Raw genomic sequence first — 25,569 nt, forward strand, 5'->3', positions numbered from 1 at the left:
TTCTGATCTTTTTGTTATGGGCTATTCTCACAGGTGTGAGGCAGTATCTCATGGTTTTGATTTGCATTTCCCTGAAGATAAGTAACATTGAACATTTTTCATGTGTCTGTTGATCTATATCGTTTTAGGCCTTCTCCTGTCCATTTTTGATTGGATTAATCATCTCCTTGTATGATTTCTCCATTGTAAAGGAGATGCATAGGTTGTTGTGATGGTAGTGGTGGTTGTTGGTGTATATGTATGTGTGTTGGAGACAAATCAAGGAGGGTAGATAATGAGGAGTGGAGCCTAGGAACAATGCCAGGCAGCAAAGAGAGGATAACACTTGCAAAGATAAAACACCATTCTATATTTGCTTCTTTTACTATTATATAGCAAACGCAAAAGAACACTTCTTGCCCTGTGCTCCCACCTCCTTCGTAAAGATAGGAATGAAGAGGTTAATTAAGCTGAGAGCCCTCCAGTCTTTGAGAAAGTATCTAAATGAGCATTGTGTCTTAGCATGTTCTGCTCCTCTCCCTTGGGTCTTGCTATACTCAGGTCCCTCCATGTAACCCTTTTCATAGGATTAGGTTCTTCTTCTCTACAGATTTGCATGGAAAAAAAATAGTGGTCAGCACTAGTCAATCCCAGGTCTCCCTAATGCATTTGGTTTAGTCATATGACTTCTCAACCTTCATGTGTCTGTTTTATATATCTTCATCTGGTTATAAAATTATACCAAGTTATTTTGTCTTCTAAATATTCCTTTATGCTATTTATGTCTCTCTCTCTATTTCTTTGATTAGAGTGTCATAGCCTGAGAGCCTCTGATCCTCACCGTAGGAAACTAGTATAAGACTAATCATCTGTCAGCAAATTTGGATTGCTGAATGTTTTAGTAATTGCCTTAAAATGTAGTAATGAGGTTGCAAGTTTGATGAAATACTTATGAGGGGTGGCTTTAGGGAAATCAATATTGAATTCCAAATTGCTATGTATTAACACATCTGTCTCCTGTCTTTTTTATTTCAGTATCTACTAGAAATGAAAAGCTTAATCCTACCCCCAGAACATATCCTGAAGAGAGGGGACAGTGAAGCAATAGCATATGCATTCTTTCACCTGGCACACTGGAAGAGGGTGGAAGGGGCTTTGAATCTTTTGCATTGTACGTGGGAAGGCAGTAAGTAATTTTCTTTCTTTGAAACATTTCTTTAAGAACATGAAAAGATGCTGAAACTGTTTTTACCCTGAGTGTTTATGATGATTAATGTAGATTTGCATGTCTATAGCTCTTCTTCTCTGTAATGTTCCATACTGAGAGATGTTTACTTACTTAGACTCTCCAGTTCCCTGGGTTGTGGTGGGTGTTACTGCATTGATGCCATCTCTACAGCTCAAAAAAACAGGTCTGTGTAATGGATAGAATGAATCTGGATTATTCTAACAACTGAAAACCCTCTTTGGCGAGCTGGCATCAGGGAGATATTTGTCATGGTGGTAGGCCTTGTGTTGAGGTCTGACAACCATTTGATGGCCTTTCTGGGAGGCTTGGCCAAAGAACCACAGTTAGCCTCCCTTGGAGAAGCTGGGTTGCCAAACATAAAGGAGCAGCACTTATGCTTCAGACAGTGTAGTCATCATCAGAATGTAGTGTGTGGTGCAGGTGTAACGTGTGTATGAGTAAATACCTGTTGGATGTGAGGAAATTTCTCTGAATACACACCATTTACAGGTGCTATTATTTTGTCTATGAAGAAAAGATTCAAATGTTGGGTGAGACATGCTTGCTGCCCTGTAGAACTATAGAAGCATCTAGTGGGGAGGAGTAGCAAGCAGCATGTGATTGCCCATTGATTTTTCATAAGGGAGAGCTATATGAAATGGAGTGGTCAGGGACACCATGTGAAGAAAGACTAGGTTGTGGGGCTGTTTGGGAGAATGTCAGTTGAGAAAAAAGGTCCAAGACTGTGGACTATTTGACACCATATGTGGTGATGCCCTATTATTATTAATTTAAGCAAACCACGTTCAGTTGTAGTATGGTTTTTGTTTTTTTTTTTAACACCCTCTCCTAGGGGAGCAAAACAGTAAGTATTTGTCTTCTGATAATTTTTTTCTTAGTTCTCCCCTACTCTGATCAGCCTCACAAGCAAATATATTTTTAATCTTTTTCACTATTTATCTCTGCTTCTTCCATTTTTGTTTTGGTAATCTACTCCTGCCTTTTCCTGCTCTTTCCTGTCTCATCAGGGAGCCAAATTGGTGCAGGAAGCAGTCAGATGGGATGGGTTAAAAGTAAGTTCATAGAGATGGGACTCTAGTTGAAAATTTTTCATTTACTTGTTTTGAAAATATTTCTTGAGAGAATTAATGATGGGCCTGCTTAAATAATTTGCTATATATAACTTGAGAGGTGTGGACTTTATCAGTGTTTCCTCCCCTCTCTGTGAGTGTACTGGCAAGCTCCAGGTGTCCCGGTATCTATATGTTAAGACACACTCACTCAGGGCGTATATGGGTATGTACACAAACCCCTTTAGCTTGGACTTATTGTTGCATTTAAGGTGTTGTATCCAGATGAAATTTTTCCTTAAGCTTGAAAAAGAGGATGGAAGAGCCCAGCAAGATTGAACTTGAGTGATCTCACCTTATGTTTGTTGTGGAAAAATTAAATGAACAAATTAACTTATGAAGTAAGAATATATTTCTAGATTGGCATCTTGGAAATATAGTTCTAGAAGCTTATCAGTTGGATCTAAGTGATAAGAAAGTTACCAGTCCTATAGAAAGGATCAAAAAAAAGGGGGGATGGCTGGGTCAAGAAGTGATAAAGAGAATGTGTTAGGAATGGCCTAACCATTAACAAAAATATTCATGAGTAATAACTGGAAGTTCTGTTTGGAGATTTGTTAGCCATATAATCAGAAACAATATATACTCTGGATTAACTGGGAAGAAAAATCAGATAGTGAGAAATGTACAGTGATGTATTGAGCTCCAGTATCAAACAGGGTAGTGGTATAGTGGTATTGGGGGGTGTAACTACTTCAAATTAAATGGGCAAAATGATTTAATAGAGTGAAAAAAAGGAGGTACATTTTCATGCATAAAGCAATATGGCAAGACAGTCAAGGTCAAATTTACAAAATAGTAATTTTGCATTTGATCCTTATGGATAAATAAGAACCATTCCAGGAAAGTTACACTGCTGTTCAGTTTTCAGAAAGAAGTAATATTCAGTTTTAGAAAAGAGAAACATGAAGGTCCTTACTAAGTATAACTACCTAGGAAAATACTGAGAACATCGATATGTGTTTGTATTATTGGATAATTTAGAGAGGGTTTACCTTTCCATCATTTCATGTACTCCTGATACGTTCTGATTTAGGCAGGACAGGATGGCCATCTCAATTATCCAAGAGAGGAACAGATTTACTAACATGAGTGACTTGTTGAATTTCCTGTTGTCACTGTTGGTAGAGCCAGGATATAAACCCACCTTCCATTTTTCTTCACTGTTCTTTTGTACAATACCCCTTGCAGATAAACTAAGGATATGATCAGTCATCTTCAAAACATTTGTTTACAAGCCCTCAATTTATATAACTACTTAAAGACTGGAGTATATATTTAACTACATCTGGCCCCTTTCTTTCATTTAGAAAGTTAATCATTTTATTTAAATTGTGTATTTTAAAACATTTTAAATATAGAATATGCCCAAATTTATGAAAAAAATTTATTTTTATATATAAACTAAGGAAAAAGACTAGAAATATATCTTTAAGTGGATTTTAGGTGATTTCTTTTTCTTCTATTTGTATTTCCAAATTTTCCATAACAAGCATATATATTTTCTACAAGCATAAATATGTAGGTTTGTGTATATGTGAATACACATATATCACATGTCTTATAAAATAATCTCTTATAAACACTTTGGGTCCTTTTTAAATATAAAGCTATCAATCTGTCATGCAATTTACAAGAAGGAATTGCCACTCCAGCTTCAGGTGATTGTATACAATCTTCTGACATCACATCTAGATCTGTGTCCATTCTAATTTTAATGTCATGGAAGTTTCAGAACTCAATTTTACGTCAGAGGGCTTGGACTAGAATTCTGACCTAGGTACCTACAGTGGTATTTACTTAACTTACCAGTTTTTGAAAACTGTAAAGAACTGATGATATTGAATATCATGCCCCTCCTCCAGGTTGGTGGGCTTCAGGGCACTTGCACCAAGGGCAGCTATAGTCCCTAAGCTGCTCCTCTCCTCCAAGTAAGCAGGGCTGCACCTGGGCAACCAGGGCTTCAACACAGGAGGCTGCACTTCCTCAAGTTTACCACTGGGTGGTGCCTTTTGACGTCTCCAGCCTCATAATTTAGGTTTTCTCCTTTAAATCATTTATTTCTTATTCTGAAACTTAAGGCCATTCCCCAAGTCTTTTCCAACTTCCCCTTTTCATTAGCAAGAGAATCTAGGGAGGACGGTAACTACCTAATTTCACCAGGTTTTGTGTTTAAAAAGATTTTTCTTTTAGTCAATTTATCTTTTGGAAACTGAGAAAAAAATCTTCTGTCAAGTGTTGGTTCGGGGTAGGGATAGAGGTATATTTTGCTTTGCTTTTTAATTATTTTATTCTGTTGGGCACATTAGTCATCTTGTGGTATTAAGTGAGTTTCCCACCAATGAGGCTGAAATAACTCACATTTTTGATAAAACTCCAAGGTCCAGCTGATGCATGGCAAAGATTGTTTGGGTTTAAAACATATGGTGGATAAAAAAAAAAGGCAAGAGTTCTCACCACAAATGCATCAGCATTTCAAAGGTTTCTAAGATGTTTGATTCATCACTGCCCCAGCTCCTGAAATTACACAATATGTTCCTCAAAGTCAAGATAATCACGAAAGGGGAAAAATTTTAATTTACAAGATTTAAAAATATTTTTCTCAATTCATTACACAGCTGCCGCCTTATCTGAATCATACTTAAACACCGTGAGTTCTGGTTATCCTCAAACACACACACACAACACTGCAAGTCTGAGTTGAATATAAAAAGCATGTATGAATGAAGGATTTCATTTCATCTGGGTCCTATTTATAATGGTATTGCACCTTATGAGGTGCTATTTTAAATGGCACATCTTCTGTTTTACCTGTATTAAATAATAATGTAGCCTCCTACATCAAGGTAAACCCTCCTACCTTGATCTTTTCAAAGCTTTGTTTTGGCTATATTTATTTTACAAAGTGGGGTGATCTGCTGACCACAACTATGAACTTTAAGACTTAATTTTCTATATATCAGAAGACTGCTGTGCCATGGGGTAAATCACTTAGCCTTTCTTTGTTTCCATTTTCCACTTGACCAAGTAAGACTCTTTATTTTCTTTTTGGAAATTTTTTTTTCCCAAAGAATTCACTAAATAATGTATAAGATTTGAAGATGGTGTTTTTTAGGGGGGACTAAGGCAGAATATTTCCTTTGAGAGGAGAAAATGGCCCATTGTTGAAGCATAGGATGGAATTCTGATTCTAATTTATTCTCTTTGAACCTAATGGTAAATGCTACTTTCTGTAAGATGTGGTCCTTGGGGCATTTCCTCTCACCAAACCTTTCTTCCAAAGACTGGTATCTTTTGGAGCTAAAGAGAGAGCCCCACCCCCACCTAATGACCATAGATCCAAGGCTAAATTTTGTAATGTGGGAATGGTCATCTAATAAAATCCCTGGCTAAAAGTAGTTAGTCTCCAGGTAGTGTATTATGCTTCCCCACTCTAACCCAGTAGAATCAGGTTGCTGCGTTCATTTTTTTCAGTCATAATGACTAACCACAATTTGGGTCCATCTGCATTTTTAAGAGAAAATTCTGTCTCTTCCTGATTATACGTTAATTTGCTCATTCCTTTGTTCAAAAACATTTATTGAGTTCTCCTTTGTGCAAGGCATTGTGTTGGGCATACCAAGATTGAACAAGACTCCAAAATGCCTTGAAAGAAACATTAATATATGTGTGTATATGTAATATATGTAGACATACATACACGGAATGTGTATGTGTATATATAGCAGAGATACAAGCAGTACTGGCATGTAAGAACAGAATGTCAAGAGTATTGTGGTTCACTAGCAAATTAATGAATCTCCTGTAAAATTCTAGAATTTCTCTTTAGAATTGGAATGTCATTTAATCTAACGCAAAGAAAATGATGTTCCAAGGCCACATAACTAGATAGTGAAAGAATGTAGATCAGAACCCAGGGTTTTGACTTTTGAATTTTTTTAATTTTTGTGCCCAAATGCCTCATAAAAAGACAGATGGCCTTCATGACTGACTAGTTACCTACATTGCAGTGAAAAGTGAGAACGTAAAATTTGTGTTTTGATGATAATTTTCTGTTGTTTTTCTTCTCCACATTGTTTATAAACAAGCAAACTTTTTATTTTTAAGCTTAGAGTATGACTTGATGGAGAAAAGTGGGAACTCCAGGGTTAGTAGTAAGAGAGGGTAGCAAGAAAACTGCCTATAATTGAGCCATTAGGTACTGTTTAGACACCTTGACCTCTGCTGTCACACTTAGTCCCTTTAACAGCCTTTTGAGGTCTGTGGTATTCTCATTTTAATAACTGGACACAGATTAATAACCCAACCCAAAATTGTTGGCCTGGTCAAGTTCAACTCATCCTTTAGTTGTCACCTCTGCTTCTCTCCCATTAGATACACACAGCCTCATGGACCTCTCCTTCCAGGAGCTGTCGGTATAGGGCTTTCACATTCTTTAATAATTATTGGATCATCTGGTTTTTGCCCTAGGCCGTGAGTTCCATCTGGGCAGAGAATGTGTGCCTTTCTCCCCTTTCTATCCATGGTGTGTTAGGAAGGCACTTATATTTTGAAGAGGTAGAGCTGGGATTCGTACTTAATTCTGGGTATTTCAAGTAAGCTCTCTATATAAAGTTCTCTGAGCCCCTCTCTGAAAAGGCAACACAAAAAGCAAAATGTCAGACATTACCTTCTATCTTTGTCATTGAATAAGTAGGACGCGAGGTCTTTAGAGATCTTTAGGGAAACTGGGAAACAGCTCACTCGTGTGTCCACCCGTCTATCCATTCTTTGGTTCTATGGGCTTTTCCTCCAATATTATTGGAAAGTGTCTGCTGGGCGCAGCACTGATAGGTTTAGAGCCTGGAAGAGATGTCTGGGCAGGGATAGAAGGCCTCAGGGATAGTGCCTCAGGCTTCATTGTGGAGAGCTTGATGGCCTCACTCACCAGTTTCCTTGACCTTTCAACAAAGGCACAACAGAAACCAAGGTAGGGGAGGGGATTACTCACAAAAATGTGTAAAAATGACATTCGTATACCATCAATATTAACTAGGAATGTTTTGTTTTTAAATGTGTTTTTAATTCCTTTGCAATGTGTTTTTTCAGACAAAGATTTTAAAGGGGTTTGTAGTCATCAAATAGATCAAAGCCATCAAATAGACGAAGTGACCTAGTTTTTTCCATTCTCATTTCCACTGCCTAATCAGTATTTTAATACTTGCACTGGCAAAATTTCTGGACATTCTACTAAAGTCATGAGGTTTCTAGGGTGCAGTTCTACCTGTCTTTGCAGTGAAAGGAACCAGAAAGTGGGAGCTGAAGCTGGCAGGGCTGACATTCTCTCCCCATTCTCTCCAGACTGCCTCCGCTTATCTCACACTTTGCTTGTCTCTGCACAGTGGGATGGGCAAAGGATAGAAATGCAAACAGAAATTTTATTTGCTTTTGCAAAATACAATTTAATGAAGTCCAAAGTCTTAATATTATTTTACAAACTCGATGTAATGACAACTGATACAAGAGAGAGGTTATAAGAGCACCACAAGCATCTTTATAATCCTGGGGGAAGTAGGAAGACAGTATAGGTCTGTGTGTGTGTGTGTGTGTGTGTGTGTGTGTGTGTTGGGGAGGTGGTAGTGGGGGTCCTATCAGCAACATCTCTACTCTCTCCAGAAAGACCAGAACTGATGAGAAGAAGAAAAGGACTAACTTAGTGCACAGAAATCTGTGTGTATGCCAAATACTGGAGTGAGAAACATTTGGCATCTGACTGAAAGACCCCAACCCACCATTTGATTTCTATGGTTGAACACTCTCAAGATCTTGCAGGCCTACATTTCAGTTAAAAAATTGCTCCCTGAAGTGCAAACTGACTTCAATTTGAATAAAATTTAGCATTCAAATTTATCGCCACTTTGAAAACTGAGGGTTTACTTATATGAACAGGAACAGATTTTTTTTTATATAGAGGTCTATTATTTATGAGCAGAGATTAACGATCATTTTTTGCATAAAAATTTGGGCATGTGGGCCTCCCCCGTGGCACAGCGGTTGAGCGCTGGGTTGCGAAGCTGCCCGCAGCCTCTGCAGTGCCAGTTCCATCCCCGGCTGCTCCCCGGCCACTGGAGGAGGGTCCCACATGGCGCGCAGACCTCTCCTGCTGCCCGCTGCTCCCCTTTGCAGTGTACTTCGGTCCTTCTGCCTGCTCTGCTCCCCGCTCTGGCTCTGGTGAATTCTCTCATCCTCACGCGCTTCTGACTGTACCCAGTGCTTGTATAAATAAATAAAAATAAATCTTAAAAAAAAATTGGGGCATGCAAAATTATAATGGTATTCAACAAAATTTTATTGCTGCCACAAATCTGCTTTTGGACCTTTACTATTTTAGGGAGCTGAACAGATTCTTAGTTACAACAGTCCTGTTGCACACGGAGAGGCTGGATTTCAAAAACAACAACAAAACTTCCACATAGGTTTCCCCACATTTGTGGGATGCTTTCATAGCAGTTATCATTTATGGGAAATGGTATTAAAATCCTGCTGTAGTGTAGTTTAAATTTGAATATGCTGCTCAGTAGAGGTTTTAGTGTGCCCTACAAAGGTGCTCAAAAGGGTTGTTTTTGTTTTGTTTGTTTTTCTCCCCTCTCAGGCAAATCCAATTCTATTGAGAGAGATTGGTTCCTTCCACAATCTTTGTATGCTAACAACCTTTGTAGGGAGCTCCTTGCTCTTTCTAGTGGGCAAAAGTCATCTTTGTTTGCATGAAAGTAAAGATCTGATAGAAGTAGGGTGAGCCTTTCATTTTAAGAAGAGTTAAAGTCTGGGGTGTTTTTAATGTTTTAATCTCTGTTTAAGAGGTTTCTGTAACGAGAGGAAAATTGATAACACTTTTACCTCAGCAAACTGCCAGCAAACTGGCTCTGCTCTAATCCCACGTTTATAGTGATTTATATTCTCCGTGGCAATGTGCTGTAACCTCAGAGTGATACCACTGTGGTGCAGATTGACTGCATTCCAAATGCTGGAATCACATACATAATGTTTTTACTTTTAAATAATATTCAGACACCAGAATAAATACCATATGTGCACTGATGCTGGTTACAATGGAACCTTGTCATTTCTTGTGAGAGAGAACATTCTTTGTTTCTGATTCCTGTTTGAAATAAGTATGCAAAAGATAAATATGTACATTGACAGCATTTTGAGAAGGCTTAGGTAATTACACAGCTGAGGATGTAGCTGTGATTCCTTGAAATGGAGCGTTTAAAACTAAAGGGGTTGCTGGGTTGCCACCTCTCTCTGACGCTCACGAAGACAAGGATTGTTATCTGACATTCCCAGCATACGACGGTGTAGTTTTTATGTTTTATATCTACAGCATGCTGTAGTAAAGGACATCTGTTGAAGAAAAATTACCTCCAGGAGCACTGTTCATAGGAACAGTGAGACTAACATGCTGATGACATTGTAACAGGGAGAGTAACACATGTGATAATGGGAAGGGATGGATTGATTGGAAAGCCATAATTCAGTGTGAGACCCCATGTTATCTGATGCCACAAAAAACAGAATTTAGGTGGCCTGACATCATCAAACTACAGATAATCAATCTCCCCAGATCCATTTTTTACCCATGTGATACTGAAGATTTAAAAGTTTCATAAAGTTAAGAAATACCTCCCTAGTCATGCAGTTTTAGATTCTTGTTTTTATCCATCTTGGTTGGAATTCTAATCCACCTAGACATATTTTTTAAATAGACATGGTAGAATGCCTTTCATACTTGTACATCTGTAACAAGCTCCAACAAGTCAGTCCACATTTGCTTCTTGGGGAAGCGTTTCAATCCAGGCTTGCATTATTACCATCAGTTAAGCTATATTGAATTAGTGTTTATAACATTTTAATAATATTTGGGAGATGAGGAAACCCTAGGCATGGGAATTGATGGCTTTCCTACTCCTTTGCACCCCCATCCCCACCCAGTTTTGTGAGGTTTGCCCAGAATATATAGTGTGAGATTAATGTGTGAGTCATACATCATAATACATCTCTGACAGTTTATCTGGCACATGACTCAGAGTCTGGGTAAATCTTGCATCCTTTCTGGGAGTTATTTGTAGATGTGTTCCCCATTATAAAACTGCTCAAAAGTGATTTTTTGAAGTGGAGAAGTTATGAAGCAAGTATTGAACCTGCAACCTGTTGTCTCTCCTTTTCAGCTTTTCGGATGATCCCTTATCCCTTGGAAAAGGGGCATCTATTTTACCCATACCCAATCTGTACAGAAACAGCAGACCGAGAGCTGCTTCCATGTAAGTCTCACTTCTCTGTCTTCCTCTCTCCAGCCAGTGAGGGTGGCGTGCCTGCAGGGGAGAGGTGGGAATGATAAATGTTTATGGTGTTCCTTGTCTTTTATTACTCTTCTCCCTTCCCTGTCCTCATTTGATAGCATATGAATTAAAGTGAATTATGTCAGTGAGTTTGGCTTCCTGTTCCTCCAAGTCTCTCCAGATTCATAAGGGGAAAGACCCCAGAGGACTGAAATGTAGATGAAGAGCCATCATGTACTGGTTGGCCTCAGCACAGAGACTGCTAGTTGGTCTGGACTGGTCCAAGGTGCTGGGTTTTGCCTGAGCATTCCAGCTGGTCAGCAGCAGCCTGCACAGACCTGGAGTTAGAAGAGGAAGCGCTGACTTCAGAGAATGCTGCTGATGAGTCAGGGATGGGAGGGCAGCACCAGGATGCTGGCATCAGTGCCAGAGGCGGAGTTGTGGGGAGGGAGGGCGTGCTATCTGCCAGTGATGCAATGCTCTTGGTCAGAGGGATTTTCTGCAAGCTGTCGGGATGGCACACGTTTGGTTGGTATGAGATGTGCTGGGTGCATGAGCAGCCTCAGCACGGTGTAGGGCACAGAGAGGGAAAGCCCTGTCCTCGGGGCCCTTACAAGCTAGCAGCCTGATGGCCCCAGCACATGTGGAAAGTATGATTTGGTTTACTGTAATATAACTTTGTTTTGACAATTTCAGCTAAATAGTTATTATCAAATCATGCTGTGTACAAGAATCACGTCCAGGCTCTTCATGTGGCCCTGACTTAGGACATATTTTTCTCCCTAAGAAAATAAACTCCAAATTTTGGCTTTTCTCTCTTCCCCATCCGCTCTCCTGCTACCCCTTACCATTTAGCAGTACATGTTATAAGTATACTCGCCCAGAGTGACAGGGTAACTTTGGAGTCCTGGGTGCGTAATAAACTGTCCAGTGCCAGCATCACCGAGCTAGTCACAGATCTCCGCCGTGATGGGCTCTGGGTACAAAACCATTTGCCTTCTCAGATTGAAGTAGCAGGCAGTAGCCACTCATTTCCTGCTAGCCGGCCCCCGGGAGATGTGCTACTTGGGAAACTGGGAGATCTCAGTGATGTGTTTGTTGTGCCTCACTGGCCAAGTTTCACTGTGAAAAGGGGTCTGGTGCCTCATATTCCATTAGATTTGATTTCACAAATCCCTGTTATGAGTCTGTACTTTACCTTTTGACTCCTGCTTCAGGGAAACCCTTGGTAAAGTTTCAGTTTTTCTGATAGCAAAAAGCTGCTTTCTGAAGAGTTCTGTTTTAAGATATTTTCGTTGAGTCCAGTTTACTTGCTAAGATTAGCGATTAGAATGAGATTACAGTCCTTAAATGATAGGAGTAATCTTAATAAGCCTGAAATAGAAAATTATGGCCCACCTTTATTGAATTGAATGCAGTGGTCCACATATTGTTCTCCACACAAAACCTTTCGTGGGGGTTGTACATTTAGGGTGAGACAGCACAAGTCTCAATTGTTTTAAACCTCCCGATAGTTCATGCTCATTACCCTCATTTTGAATCCAGCAGGTTGACTTCCCTGGATCTAGAGGCACATGCTCATTTGTGCTTTCTCCCTCCCTGCACATGCCCGCCTCAGTCTCAGCAGAATGTGTGGTTTCTAGGGTTCCAAGTAACAGGAGCTGGAAACAGAAAAAGTCTTTAGATCATGGATTTCGTGAGGAAAATGGAGCACTTGGGTCCTTTTGGCTGCGTGCTGGTGGTGCTCACATGCAGCTTCACAGCTGTTCCCCTCCGCGCCCTGGCCCTGGCAGTGGGTGCTCCTCTCCTCTGTGCTGGCCCCCCGTGCTGCTCACAGGCAGCCAGGAGGCAGGGAGAGTCCATTCTCTGCTTTTGTGCTACAACTTTATGGTTTCCCCAAATTTCACCCTTTGAAATTTAAAAGCTGTGAAAGGTGCTCTAAAGTGCAACAATTATTTATCATTTTTGTTGGTTGTTGGAGGTACATTTATCATCCAGAATTCCCTACACTTGTGTGAGATAATGCTCCTGCCTTGTCCCCCAGCTCTCCCAGATGATGGAGGCCAACACGTGAGGGCCTTGCCAAGTGGCCCTCCACCAGGGTGGCCCTCTCCGCTGACATACTTAGAGTATACCAGGAACCAATTCAAGATAAACTAACATCACCTCATTATAATTAAGATATTACAGGAAGGTGAAAACCTACATAGAGGTGTTTCTTTTTTCAGTATACCTGATTTTGGATTTCCTCGTTTTGAATAATGAACATGTCTTTTATAATTTGAATAAAGTTTTATCTTATTTGCTTTTGATTTTGAGAGAGGAATAGAATATAGTAGGCATGGATGTCCCTGCCCATGACTTTGTGACATCGCCAAATCAACCCTATCATGCCCCTAAAGTGCTAAAGGTTGAACACCGACTTGGGAGGAGTAGAGAGGCCACCCTTAAAGGGCTGGCTCGGATCTTAGCTGCAGGTTGGTCAAGGGCCTTGTCCTTTTCATTTCCAAATGGCTTCAGCCAAAGCTCAGGAGAGTCATTTCCATAGATAGAAATCTGCTGAGAATGCACTTTACTCTAACCCTAATATTTCCCTTTTATTCTTCACAGCTTTCCATGAAGTCTCAGTTTACCCAAAGAAGGAGCTTCCCTTCTTTATTCTCTTTACTGCTGGATTGTGTTCCTTCACAGCCATGCTAGCCCTCCTGACACACCAGTTCCCAGAACTCATGGGGGTCTTCGCAAAAGCTGTGAGTATTCACCCAGAGGAGGCCTCAGGGACAGGGCAAGGAACCAGCACAAGGGAAGTGGGGAGTGTGCTCTAAACATGGCTTTGCCCATGTTGATCACTCACTGTTCAATTTCATCATCCTCAATGGAATCAGCATTTAGAGTCAAATGAGAAGTGTGGATGCTCATAAGTGTATGCCTTGACTTATTTCACATGCAAACACACAAAATTTTCTGCAGTTTTCAAAAAATGCATGCGGTGTAAAAGGATCACACAGATAATTAAAGGGATATTAGCGAATGTGTGGGACATTGTTTAATTTTGTGTAAATGTAATGACATGATGTCTAATCCTTAGAAATCATGTGTCTTCTCTTCAAGAAAGGTAACATTTACATTTTCAAATTGATTGAAATTTAAAAATATTTAATGACTACAAACCTTTGATTTATTTGAGGTATAAACAGAGAAGTGTGATGGGCTTGCAGTGTTAAGATGTATACAAATAGGACATTCAGAAGTAAGGAAATTCAGTAAGAATCTGTAAGGAAGGCTGTAGGAAGGAACTATACTAACAAAAGCGCCACTGCATTGACAACTAAGAACCAGTTTCCTTGTTGAAAACTAACCATTTCAATCTGCTCATGCAGTGAGGATAGGCTTATGGATTTTGCTACAGATGAATTTCAAACAGAAGGAAAAAGAAAAAGAATGTCAGTTGTCTCTCCTAAACTCTATTCTGATTTCAAGGCAAGTAGAGTCACAAAGGATGATTTCTAACTTGGCTGGGTTGATTTAATCCCTTTCCAGATGATTGACATTTTCTGCTCGGCAGAGTGCAGGGACTGGAATTTCAAGAGTATTTTCATGCGTGTTGAAGATGAACTGGAAATCCCACCGGCATCTCAATGTCAACATTTCCAAAATTGAACTCATCACCCTTCTTCCCCCACCACGAAAGTCGCTCCCCCTCCCTGTATTCCTGACCACCAGTGGCACTGCCATCCATCCTGTTATACAAGCCAGAAACATGGCAACTTTCCCAAACTTTTCTCTCTCTCACTTCTCACATCCCAGTGATCTGTGGAGTCTTAAGGTTGCCTTAGCCACTAGACATTCAGTGACTGTAACTTGCCTCTTCCCCTGCTCTCCCCATGTCTCTCTCTTAGTTTAGGCCTTCGTTATTTCTTGCCTGGACTCCTACAAAAGTCTTAACTGGTCTCCTTACTTCCAGTCTTATCCTCTACCTATATTTATTTTATGCTGACACAACAATGTTCCTTCTAAAGTGCAAGTTTTAGCCTGTTACTTTCCTGGATTAAATTTCTCCAATAGTTTCCCACCAACTTCAAGATAAAGTTTCAGCTCTTTAGCATGGCATGCAAGGTCCTTTGCGATCTCGTCCTTGCTTGCCTTTTTTTTCTTTATTTTTTTCACATCGTTCATTTTTAAACACTATTTGCTTCCTCCCACTCCCTCAGGTGCAGTCCCCATAGCATTTCCTCCGCCATGCACCCTGCACCACAGTCCCCCTGTGCTCTTCCCTGCCTCCCTCTCATCCCTCTCCCTCCTCCCCACTGCAGGATGTCTCTGGTTTATAATTGTCTGGCTTTGCTTTGTTGTGTTTTCCCTTTTCAGCCTCGTCTCTCCCAACTCTTGCCTAGACACTGATCTTAGGCCATTGTGAGTCACTCACCATTGCCAGATACAGTAGGCTCTTGTACACCTCAGTGCCTTTACACATGTTGCTTGTTGTGCATGGAACGCCGCTCCCCATCACCACCCCTCACCCATCCACTGCACTAATTCCTTCTTCATTCTTTTATACTCAGCTTTCTTTCCAAGTTCTTAAGCTATGGTAGGTGTTGCTCCTCTATGATCTTACATTATTCCATGAATACCTACATTATCACATTTATTGTACTATAATTGTGGAAAACTTCTCCCCCTTTTAGAATGTAAGCTCCTTGGGAGTAGGACTCTAACTTCCTCTGTATCCCCAAAACTTTGCTCAGTGCCTTGCACATAGTAGGTTTTCAATAAATGATAATTAAATAAATAAATGGTAGTGGTTTCTGAAGATAGAATCCATGTAAACATCAGAAAATGCTTAGCATTTCTTTTATACTTATAATCACAGACTCTTGAAAGTTGAAAGGAATCTTAAACTGCCTTAAGCAGTAACATGATGGAGGTCATCTGGACTCATATTGAATAATTTAAGCATTGGGAAGCTCACCTATTTAACACCAAAAACCCACCCCATTGTTGGGTCATTCAGGACTTTTCCTTATGCTGGTAAAATATGCCTCCCTTTAATTTCCACTAATTCCTATCTGCCCGCTGAAATTATCTTGAAAGTCTACTTTCTCTTAGAAATTCTTAAGACAGCTAACACTTTTAATGCCACCTCTAACTGTATAACCTTCCTTTTTCTCTAGGCAAAATACTTAAATTTCCTTAAGCCTTCTGAACATGACATGATTTCTAAGACAAAATATCACCTAGGTTTCCTCCTTGTATGCTCCCTAGTTTATAGGCCTATGATATTCATTATTTTTTCTACTTCCAAACCAACCTCTGAGTAAAAGTAGTTTCTTAACCTGAGTAGATTAGAGTGTAATGTAGTAAGATTTAAAGTGAGACTATATATATGACATTAAAGAATTACTGTTTCTCCTTTTATGTTCTCTTAAACATTTTTAGAACATTTTTGTAGATGTGTGTCATTGGCCCAGTATTCTTCGTTAAACTAACAAATAGCTCTTGGTGGGAGTTTTGCATCAGAATAGAGATTCTAAGCCTCTAATGTGCATAGAATTTATCTGCCCATGCCACCAGAAATTCAAAATCTTAAATGTTTGTACCCAAGGATCTGTATTTTTAATGGGGTCTCAAGCAGATTCTCAGGATAAGGCTTGAGGACCAGGTTTCCTTCCAAGAAAACTGATACTTAAGAAAGCTTTGAGCAGCTGTGTGCAGGGATATGGTGTTCTTTCAGAGCTGTGATGTGAGCGCATTCCAGGAATCAGTGGTTCCACCCCGCTATATCATGCAATTGTCTAGGAAGCTTAAAAAGTTACTGGTCTCCCTCCCCCAACTCTACCATCTTCCCTCTCCCCTGCCCAACCCCTCTCCACCCCACCTCCCACCCCTGGCAGACTGACTTAATTGGTCTAAGATACAGGATGGGCATCTAGGTTTATAGACACTACCCAGGTGATGGGGTGTGCAGCTAGGGCTGAGAACCACTGTATTGAATAAAATGACTAACTTAAACCACTTTAATCAAGTGAGAGAGTTGGGAGGAGTGAGGAACAATGAATAGAACTCCACTGGGTGTTGTCTAGGAAAGGCTGTATAGCCCCCAGAATATCAGAGATGTGTTTGTTATGGATGTTAGACAAGGGGCCGCTCTCTCCCACTTAACATTTCTAAAGCTTTGGTTTTAAGTCTAGGACCAAATGATAGAATAAAATATAAATTTGCCTTTATAATCCTCATATTTTATACTCCACTAGCTGTGGTGATTTGGTCAGCTACTCATAATTTTCAAAGGTAGTTTAGATAAATTTGCTTTTAAACCTCTGTCTGGAGGATCACATTCATCTTGCCCTTCATTAAGGTTTAACAGTTTCCAAAATGTCTGGAAAGACTTCGTGGGGAAGGAAGATGGATGGCCTGAAGCAGACAAGCCCCATCTCTCCTCATCCCCGTCCCCCACCCCCAGAGTTTTCTCCACATTTTCACCCCTGTCACTTCATCAGGCCCCTCATGAACACAACCCAACCTCCCAACTCCTCACCCCTGCAGGTTATCACAGCTGCCCTATAGGCTGTCTGTAACCATTTGCAACTTGTGAAAATGATTTTCTCAGACCTCGCTTGAGATAATGTCCCTGGGATAATGACTTTTAGGAGATGCAGTGAGATTGCACTGCCACCCCCCCAGCTACATGTGGCTTGGGAACTCTGTGTGTTTACATGTTGATACGCAGCCAGTAGGGAGGCCCACGGCAAAGTGAGAGCCACTGGAAAATCATAAAGTGAGAGACTTCAGCTGGCTTTCTCCCCAATCTAATCTACCTCAATGACTTAAGGCTAACTCTTCCTTGAATGTTTGGTTACCAAGATAAGGTTGCTCATATAAATAAGTTATTCCAAATCCAGCCCCTCACAGAATGTGGGAAGGTCAGCATTCTGACCCCTTCTGCTTTCAAGGGCCCTGTCTTTACTCTGCTGGTCTCTCTCCTTCCCTGAGACTGAGCCCCCTGACTTCTGACTCTCATCTTCACTTATAGGCCCTGTCCTCTTTGAAGTCTGATATTGATTACAGTGAAATGTCAATTGTCTGATTGCAATAGGGCACCTGGAACTTATTCAGATAAGCAGAGTCGTTTCAAATGTTAACGAAGCATTTGGGAGCCATGACCCTCTTCTAAATGATGGTGTTTTGGGAAAAAGAGGATCAGGCGATTGAAGTGTCACTCTCTGTTTTTTTATTACTTCAGTTGCTTTTTCTCACCACAAGACACTGATTGAATTATGGTGCATTTTGGACTGTGTGTCTCTGCCCTCTACACAGATGTTTTTGGACATTGAGATAGAAGAACTGTTCCAAGGTTGCCTGGTGTTACTTATTCAGACTTAACTTTTCAGGCGATATATGTTCCAAATCTGTAAGTAAAACTGCTGTTTATGTGCATTGGTTGAGCCTCTCACTGTAAAGGTATTGACTGATTTTCAAATTTGCGAAGAAATACAAATAAATAGCCCAAGCAAGGCAAATTCTGTCCCTTTTTTTTTTAATACCTCCTGATAAAAAAGCCACTGATCTTTATTTGGTTACTAAATGAAAAGGTTTAGCAGCCTCAGATACCTCATTCCATTGTCTGCTTCTTCCCTGTGGGAGGGAAGAGGAGGGATTGTACAGAGGGGTGCAAAGGAGTCGCTAATAAAAGAGTATACATGTCAATTGGAGTGCTGTGAGAGAATTTGGGTCTCTAGGAAAAGGTGCAACTGACTTAATACACCCAATGATGGAATATTCTAGATGTGAGGGAGAACAGTAAATCTTTATATTCATTTGGAGGTAGTAGGAATGCAGTTCTCTTGTGGAACCTTGTTGAGGAGGATAGGTGTAGTTAAGGAGGCCAGGCCCATCACGACTTGCTGTGCAATCAGGGAAGAGGGTTACTTGCGGACATCCACCAGGGCGAGGCTGGCTTTTTAATTTCCAGAGGCTTCACTTCTGCTCTTTTTATATGAGCCAGGTCAATACCCAAGGCAAACACACAAGCTATCCTTTATTTTGAGCCACCTTTATAACAACACCTCCGTTCATTCTGCTAACCAGAGTGAGATTCCCTGATGTCCCCATGTTCTAGTGCATGAAATCACCCAGAGTGCAGATTTCAAGCACTGTCTCACCTAAGTGCACTCGCTCATGCTAATAATTTGATGACTCCTTCACCCACCTCCCCCAATTCAACTTTGGATATTCTAAATCTGTTTCTCATCAAATCTTTTGGATATAGATAGCCTTACCAGCAATAATACCTGAGTTCCATCTTCTAGGCCCAATCAGAATCTCTGGCTTAACCAGACCATTTTAGCACCTAGTCCTCTCTGTGGAACTGAGTATTAGAGGCAAGTGCTGTTTTTATGGAGCTTTGGTGTCTTTGCTTACATATAAATAAATGAATGAATGAGTTTATGAATGTGGATACGTATGTATATAATGTATATATGTTTTTAATTTTGTAGTGTTATTATGTTGGGTTAATGCAATCATTAGCAGACTTGTTCCATATTATTCTCTCAGAACCAGGATTTTACAAACTCTTTCAGAGGCAGCCGGAGCACTAATTACTCATTCCTGGGCCCATCATCGCCCCTGATGCCTTGCCATGGCATTCGTAGGTGGTACCCAGTCAAGCTCTAGATTGAAAGAGTAGGCAGTCCATTCTGTAGGCGAGCATCCCATGTTCTGTGCACCCAGGAAAGGATCATTTCAGAAGATAACAGAAATTGCCATATATCCAATACCCAATTGAGGAAAGAGCCATCCCATCTTCACTCAAATACTGGCTACACTGGGACCTCCCTGGTAGTACAAGGGATTAAGCACAGCACTGTGAAGCTAACTGCAGCCACTGCAGCACGAGTTTAATCCCCGGCCTGCCAAGGAGCTACCCACATGCGCAGCAGACCTCTCCTGCTTCGCCCACTGCTCCCCTCAGCAGTGTATTTTCAGTCAATCTACCTGTTCTGATCCCCACTCTTTCTCTGGTGAATCCTCTCACCCTCTGCACCACTGGCCTGTACCCCATTTCTTATATGCATAAATAAATAAATCTTTAAAAAAAAAAATACTGGCTGGACTGCCAGTGTACCGATTGTGAATCCAGCCTGACATTCAAGGCTCCCCTGAGTTCTTCTAGTCACTTTGACTCTACTTCTAAAATCCAGCTAAGCCAAACTATTACTACCTTCTGGTCATACAGATGTGTTCCCATTTCTGTGCTACTGTTTGCTGAACCTGAAGGGCTCCCCTGCTCATATTTCTTCCTTAATGATCTTTCCTCCATTTCTATCCTTTGATGTCCCAACTATATCTATGGCCTCATTTTAAGCTTTCCTCATCTTTCTGCAAAATGCATTCTCTCCCTTTTCTGAAGCCCCCAGGTGCTTTGTTTGGGCTTCCGTCTTCTATCACATCTATCTGATGCTATTACTTTTCTGTGCACGGGTCTTAATGACCCACACCCCTGGGCTTTGAACTTCTTGACAGTGGGAACTTTGTCCTAAATTCCTTTACATCTCACCCAGCACTTGGGTGCCTTTCTGAGTAAATATATCTCATTGCTGTAAAGATGGCAACAAGGAGGATTCCAAATCTTGTACTAACTCAAGTTTTCTTCACACCAATCTCACACTTGATGGCCCAGGCCTTCCCAGTTGTATTCTGTTGATTATAAAACCAAAAAAAGGGAAAGATTCTGAGGTCAAATGAATTTGGGAAACTTGTCTACCATTGGCTGGAAGATCCACAATCCATAGGACATATGGCGAGTAGAGGAATCTGTTTCAACTACATTAAATGCACTGTCTACTAATTTGACTTCAGGACTATGCTCCCCCTCTGCATATATACTCATATTCTACACTACACTTCTATGAGAAATTCTTGGGTAAATCCCCAACAGTGCTGTTGGGGATTAGGTCAAAGGACTCCACTGTATGAGAATGCTGTACAAGGACATCGAACCTAGTAATACAGTGCCTCAGTGCTGAACATTTAGAGAGCAAGGAAACCACCCAAACACTATCCATCTCGCACCTGGCTTGGTTAGCACCTCTTCTGCCAGACGCTGGATAGCTCATGGAATGAAAATGATTCTTCACAAGAACATAATTAGAATAAATTTGAGATTATGTTAAATGAATCTTAGTGAGTTACTTGGCTTCCTTAAAGGGCACAGTTAATGAACATTATTTTCTACATGGCATGCAGAAAGGAATTTAGCAATGAAAGAGACCCCCAAGGATCTCAGAGCAGCACCTCTTCAACAAGCACATGTCATCCATGGAGTGACCAGCTTGCTGCCCTCACCCAGGCTCACATGATGCACCACTAAGCAGGCAGTTCACAGAGGAACAAAAAGAGGACCTCAAGCAACTCACAAACATTTACCAAACATGACTTTTTGAAAAGTGACTTTTCTATGTAAAGTGAGTTCTATCCAGCTAGGCAAGTAGGTGGGCTAAGCTGCCCCTTTTTTTAACTCTTCCGCCCACTGGTCACCCATTTGTCAGTCCCTTTCAATGGCATGAGTCATCTGCCTGGGCACTCGCCAGATCCTAGCATCTAGCAGAAAGATCGGTTGGCAGAGGGAGGAGGAAACTGTCAGTAGACTCTTCTCCCCCTTCTCCCCTTATTGCTCCAAGCAGAAGGCAAGGACTGCCATGAAGGTTTGTTCATCTACCAGTGCTTCCTGCAAATACAAATATGAAATTGTAGCCGTTTGAGACTTTCCTAATGCAGAGACAGAAGATGTAAGCCAGAGGAATCTGGGCTTAGAGAGTTTCATCTTATAGTCTTGAATGAGATCTCTCCTAACTTCTGTGCCTCTCTGCTTTCTTTGCAGTTCCTCAGCACTTTGTTTGCCCCCTTAAACTTTGTCATGGAGAAAGTGGAAAGCATCCTCCCATCCAGTCTGTGGCACCAGCTGACACGGATCTAGGGAAGCCGCCCATCCTCCCACTCACCTCACCCAGCGGGCTGCCACCATCTCTTCCGTGCCAAGTCCTTGTGGAGAGCAAGAAAGCATGACTTTGAAAAAGGGAAGCCATTCCAAGATTTTAAAATGTTCATGGACTATCTGTTCCATATTAAAAGTTGTTTTTGTTGTACAAAACTCATCAATGTTCAGTTCTATTATATTTTGCCTTCGGAAAAGAAAAAAAGGTCAAAAATAAACTTTTGTGTATTGCAGCAACCAGTTGTGTCTTCCCATGTCTTCCAACCCTAGAGGTATTGTGTCTCAAATAAACCTTTTTAATATAATTTGTTAGGGACCCAGATCTGCTCAGTGGTGGTATATGATGCTGATGGAGCTCATGTCACCAGGCCCCTATGGTTGGCTCAGAAAATGGAATCTCTTTGTCTCAGAAGTACCAATTTTTCAGCCTCAGACTGACTGTGCTCATAGACCAAATGAACAAAAAGTGTTTCCAAAATGAATGACGGGGAAATTGAATGAATGGAACGTGTGTGCCATAGCAAGGTGCTCTAGCTCAAGGACTCTACTCATTGAATAGACTCAACATTGAAGTTCCCGGAATCATGTTGGTTTTGCTTTCTGAAAATGTAGTGAGAAGAAAACTTCCTATTGAGAAGCTACAGACCCAACAGTCTCTAGTAGACACTGACAACTTAATAATGGACATTTTTAAAATACTTTCTTATGAAGGTACTTTAAAAAAATATTATGTTTGTATTCTTGGTTGGTATTTGGATATGAGCATTCTTTAAGTATGATTCTCAAAGTGAGATATGATCACTTTGATTCAAAGTGATCTTTTGTCCTCACTACCTTTGAAAGCCTCCTTACATGGTTCACACCTGCCAAACAGCTGGCTTTACTTAAGCAAAAGAAGAAAAATAACTAATCTTGAGTTCTCTATTAAGGGACAAGTACCTCTATTTAAAATCTCAAACCAGTCCTTAAAAAAATGGACTGTCCTTTACATAGTATGTTTTCCCTTTTATTTAGAATGCTGAATCTTTCCCCATGAGCATTAAAATAGGCGGCGTGAAATGAATAATGCCTTGTACATCTCCTTCTCAGTTGGAATTCCTGCTGGCTCCCGATCTTCATTCTAGAGCACATTCAAGCGGGCAGATAATATTCAGGTCACGGGGGCCTTTCATGCTTGGGGCAAGTTTTCCTTTATATTTCCTTTGTGCAAAGCCCTGACAAGAATATGCCCCTGCTCTTAGGAAATTATCTTGGAAGTGGTTGAACCCCAAACTCTACACCTGTAGTACTGCTCTTGGGAGCAGGGACTATGTCTACCTTGTTTCCCTCTTACTTCTTCTTCCCCCAACACAACTCTAAACCTGGAGTAGGTGTTCAAATGATTTGTTGAAGAAATTGATGCAATATCTGAGAGGCATGAATAAACTTTTATTTACATTCAGAGGAGAGAGCTTGGTTCCAGCAGAGAAGGACCAGGGAAGGCTTAGACTTATCATTTTGAACTGAAAGAAAAATAATAGTTCTCTATTAATCAGTGGGGAAAATGATGTCCAAATAGATTTTATCTGCCAGAGTTTGAACTCTTTAAGATTGTGATAAGCCTTGAATGAAAAGTTCGAGAGCCTGTAGGCAGTACAAATAGAAACAGCCCCATGTGGGTTTTTAAGAATCCGAGTTGCAGGAAATGCAGCAAAGGAATGAAATGCAAGGATTATAAGTATCCTAAGAATTCAATAAGTCGGGCTTTACAGCAGTTTCATGGCGATGTGATATATGGTAGAAGTCTACGGGTAAAGGGAGTCAAGGGGAGAGGTCAAGGTAGAGAAAAGGTGGTGACCCAATGAAACCACATGGAGGTGATTGAAGGAAATGACTCCATGGTCCCAGAGAGGACTAATCACATGATGGGGGGAAACCATAGCTAAATTGAGGGAAGCAAGATGATCTTGAGGTAGCATCTATGTCTCCTTCAGAGTAATATCAACAGTTCTCCAGCAGGAACAAAGAGGACAGAAGGGAAGTAGATTTTCTTCCCCACTTTTACCAGTTGTTTCCTGTTGTGTCCAGCTCAGGTTGATTTCGTAGTCCCTTGGGTCCTCAGCCTTGAAGCTTTTGTGTGACGTACCTGAGGAAGAAAACCTTGGAATTGAAAACCTTAACTAGCATCAAAAGGCAAGGAAAACTCAGGTTGGTGTGTATTTGTCTAGGGAAAGGGCAGTACGCTACAGCTTTAAAGAGTGTGCAAGGAATATATATTTATTTAAAATTATTTTAAAATTACCTATTTCTGCTCTGAATCCCCACCGCAATACCTACATCTCAAAGGCCCATGTGCTGGTTTCCTCAGACAGCACCATTATCCAAGCCTACAGTGTCCCTGAGCCTGATGGCTCTCTGTTTCCATGACTACAAAGGACCTGAGATCCCACCCCTGTCAGCCTCCATGTGAGTCTCTCTGTCACTCTTGCTGTGGCTTGAGTGCCGCTCACAGGCCCACAGGCTAACCTTTTAGGCCTCTCAGTTTTTCAGTCTCCCTCCTGGACAGCCAGGACAGTCTCTGCAGTGGGATCCCCCTCCTTCCAAACCCAGGCTTTTACAGACTGCTTCCCTGAAAGCTTTCTTGAGCAAAGGACTAGAAAATCTGGACTCCTGCTTGAAATAGCAGGAGAAGGCAGGGAGAAAATATGAATTAACATCTCAAAAATATTTCATCCTTCAAATGAAAGGTAAGGTAACCTCCTTCCAGTATAAATTGGATTTGTTTATCCACCCATCCCTCTATTCAAACTACATTTATTGTGGACCTACTGTGTGCCAGGGATAGCATCGTGCTCTCCCAGCTTTATCTTGAATGGCAGCACTTGTCACTGTATTGCACTTGGATGTTTACTTGTCTGTTTCCCACCAGACAAGGAAATTGAGTTCCATATTATGGCATTCATCTGCACACTCTCATGATCTGTAACTACATATTCTGTATCCTACAAAGCTCAATAGATGTTGCCAGCAAGGAAAGACACACAGAGGCGAGGATGGTGCCAAATCAGAAGTGGGCATTGTTTTCTAGAAGCTCAGGGAAAAAATGATTAAAATGAAATAAACTCTATTTGTTCTGGGACAGTATTTTAATGAGGAGCATTGTGAAAACTTTATCAAATTAATGTTTAGCTTGGAGGTATCATTTCTCTATATACCACATCCCCCAGATGATCATTGTTCACAATTACTGAGCATCTTAAACCACACTGGCCACTAGATGTGTATGACCTCTTCCAAATCAGCTCCTATGGGTCAATGGCCTTTGTGTGAACCTCTGAGTACCTGCACACTGACCTTTTCACTCGTGGCCACAGGATTCTTGCTCGCCTCCCTCTAATGCCCTGACTGCCTGGTCTCTACACTTGGAAGCAGGTTACTTATGCCTTAAGGCCTTTGAGAAGGACAGCAGGGACACTACCTCTCAAGCCCCCAGAAAGAGATGTAGAATCTGAGCAGATCTTGAAAGGCACTGTGTACTTCACATTCCAGCCCTATGTTTTATGATAGGAGATAGGAGACTAAATTCTGAGATGAGATGATCTAAGCATGAAATCCAGTAGAGTGCTCTGTGTAGACCTGAACCCAGAAGAACACTGCAATGAGTACAGAGCAGCATTTCCCACAATGGGTTCTGAGAAACATTAGTGCAGTGAAATGCTTTCTTGGAATATAATGCAGCCTTCACCTTTCCTGGAAATCACAATGTCAGAAGCCCCATATTAGACAGAACTGTTTAATCCAGCACTTGAGATCACAGGACCTCTTTTTATGAGAATATTTGTTTACTTCTCACAACATTCATTTTGGAAAACTTTGGACAAGAGCGATGTCAAATCAAAAAGTTTCCACAGCAAGGTATGTGGTACTTCTGAGCATTTCATG

The 25,569-nt window shown here is 40.9% G+C and overlaps 1 protein-coding gene across 5 annotated transcripts in view; it reads left to right on the forward strand.

The window, feature by feature from the left end:
* Positions 1–21,630, forward strand: part of ST7 (suppression of tumorigenicity 7) — a gene marked incomplete at both ends in the record, with an annotated part of 223,862 nt that extends 202,232 nt beyond the window's left edge. For 2 of the 5 annotated variants that reach the window (XM_084230815.1, XM_084230818.1), the window contains 4 exons: positions 1,015–1,165; positions 10,545–10,637; positions 13,266–13,405; positions 21,535–21,630. In XM_084230815.1, the coding sequence (XP_084086941.1) occupies positions 1,015–1,165; positions 10,545–10,637; positions 13,266–13,405; positions 21,535–21,630 (480 nt within the window). Of the gene's footprint in view, positions 1–1,014; positions 1,166–10,544; positions 10,638–13,265; positions 13,406–14,195; positions 14,316–21,534 lie in introns of those variants that run through there. The other 3 variants (XM_084230814.1, XM_084230817.1, XM_084230816.1) reach the window with 2 other exon arrangements.
* Positions 21,631–25,569: the final 3,939 nt, after the last annotated feature.

Source organism: Talpa europaea, assembly GCF_964194135.1.
Source record: "Talpa europaea genome assembly, chromosome: 3".
NCBI lineage: Eukaryota > Metazoa > Chordata > Mammalia > Eulipotyphla > Talpidae > Talpa > Talpa europaea.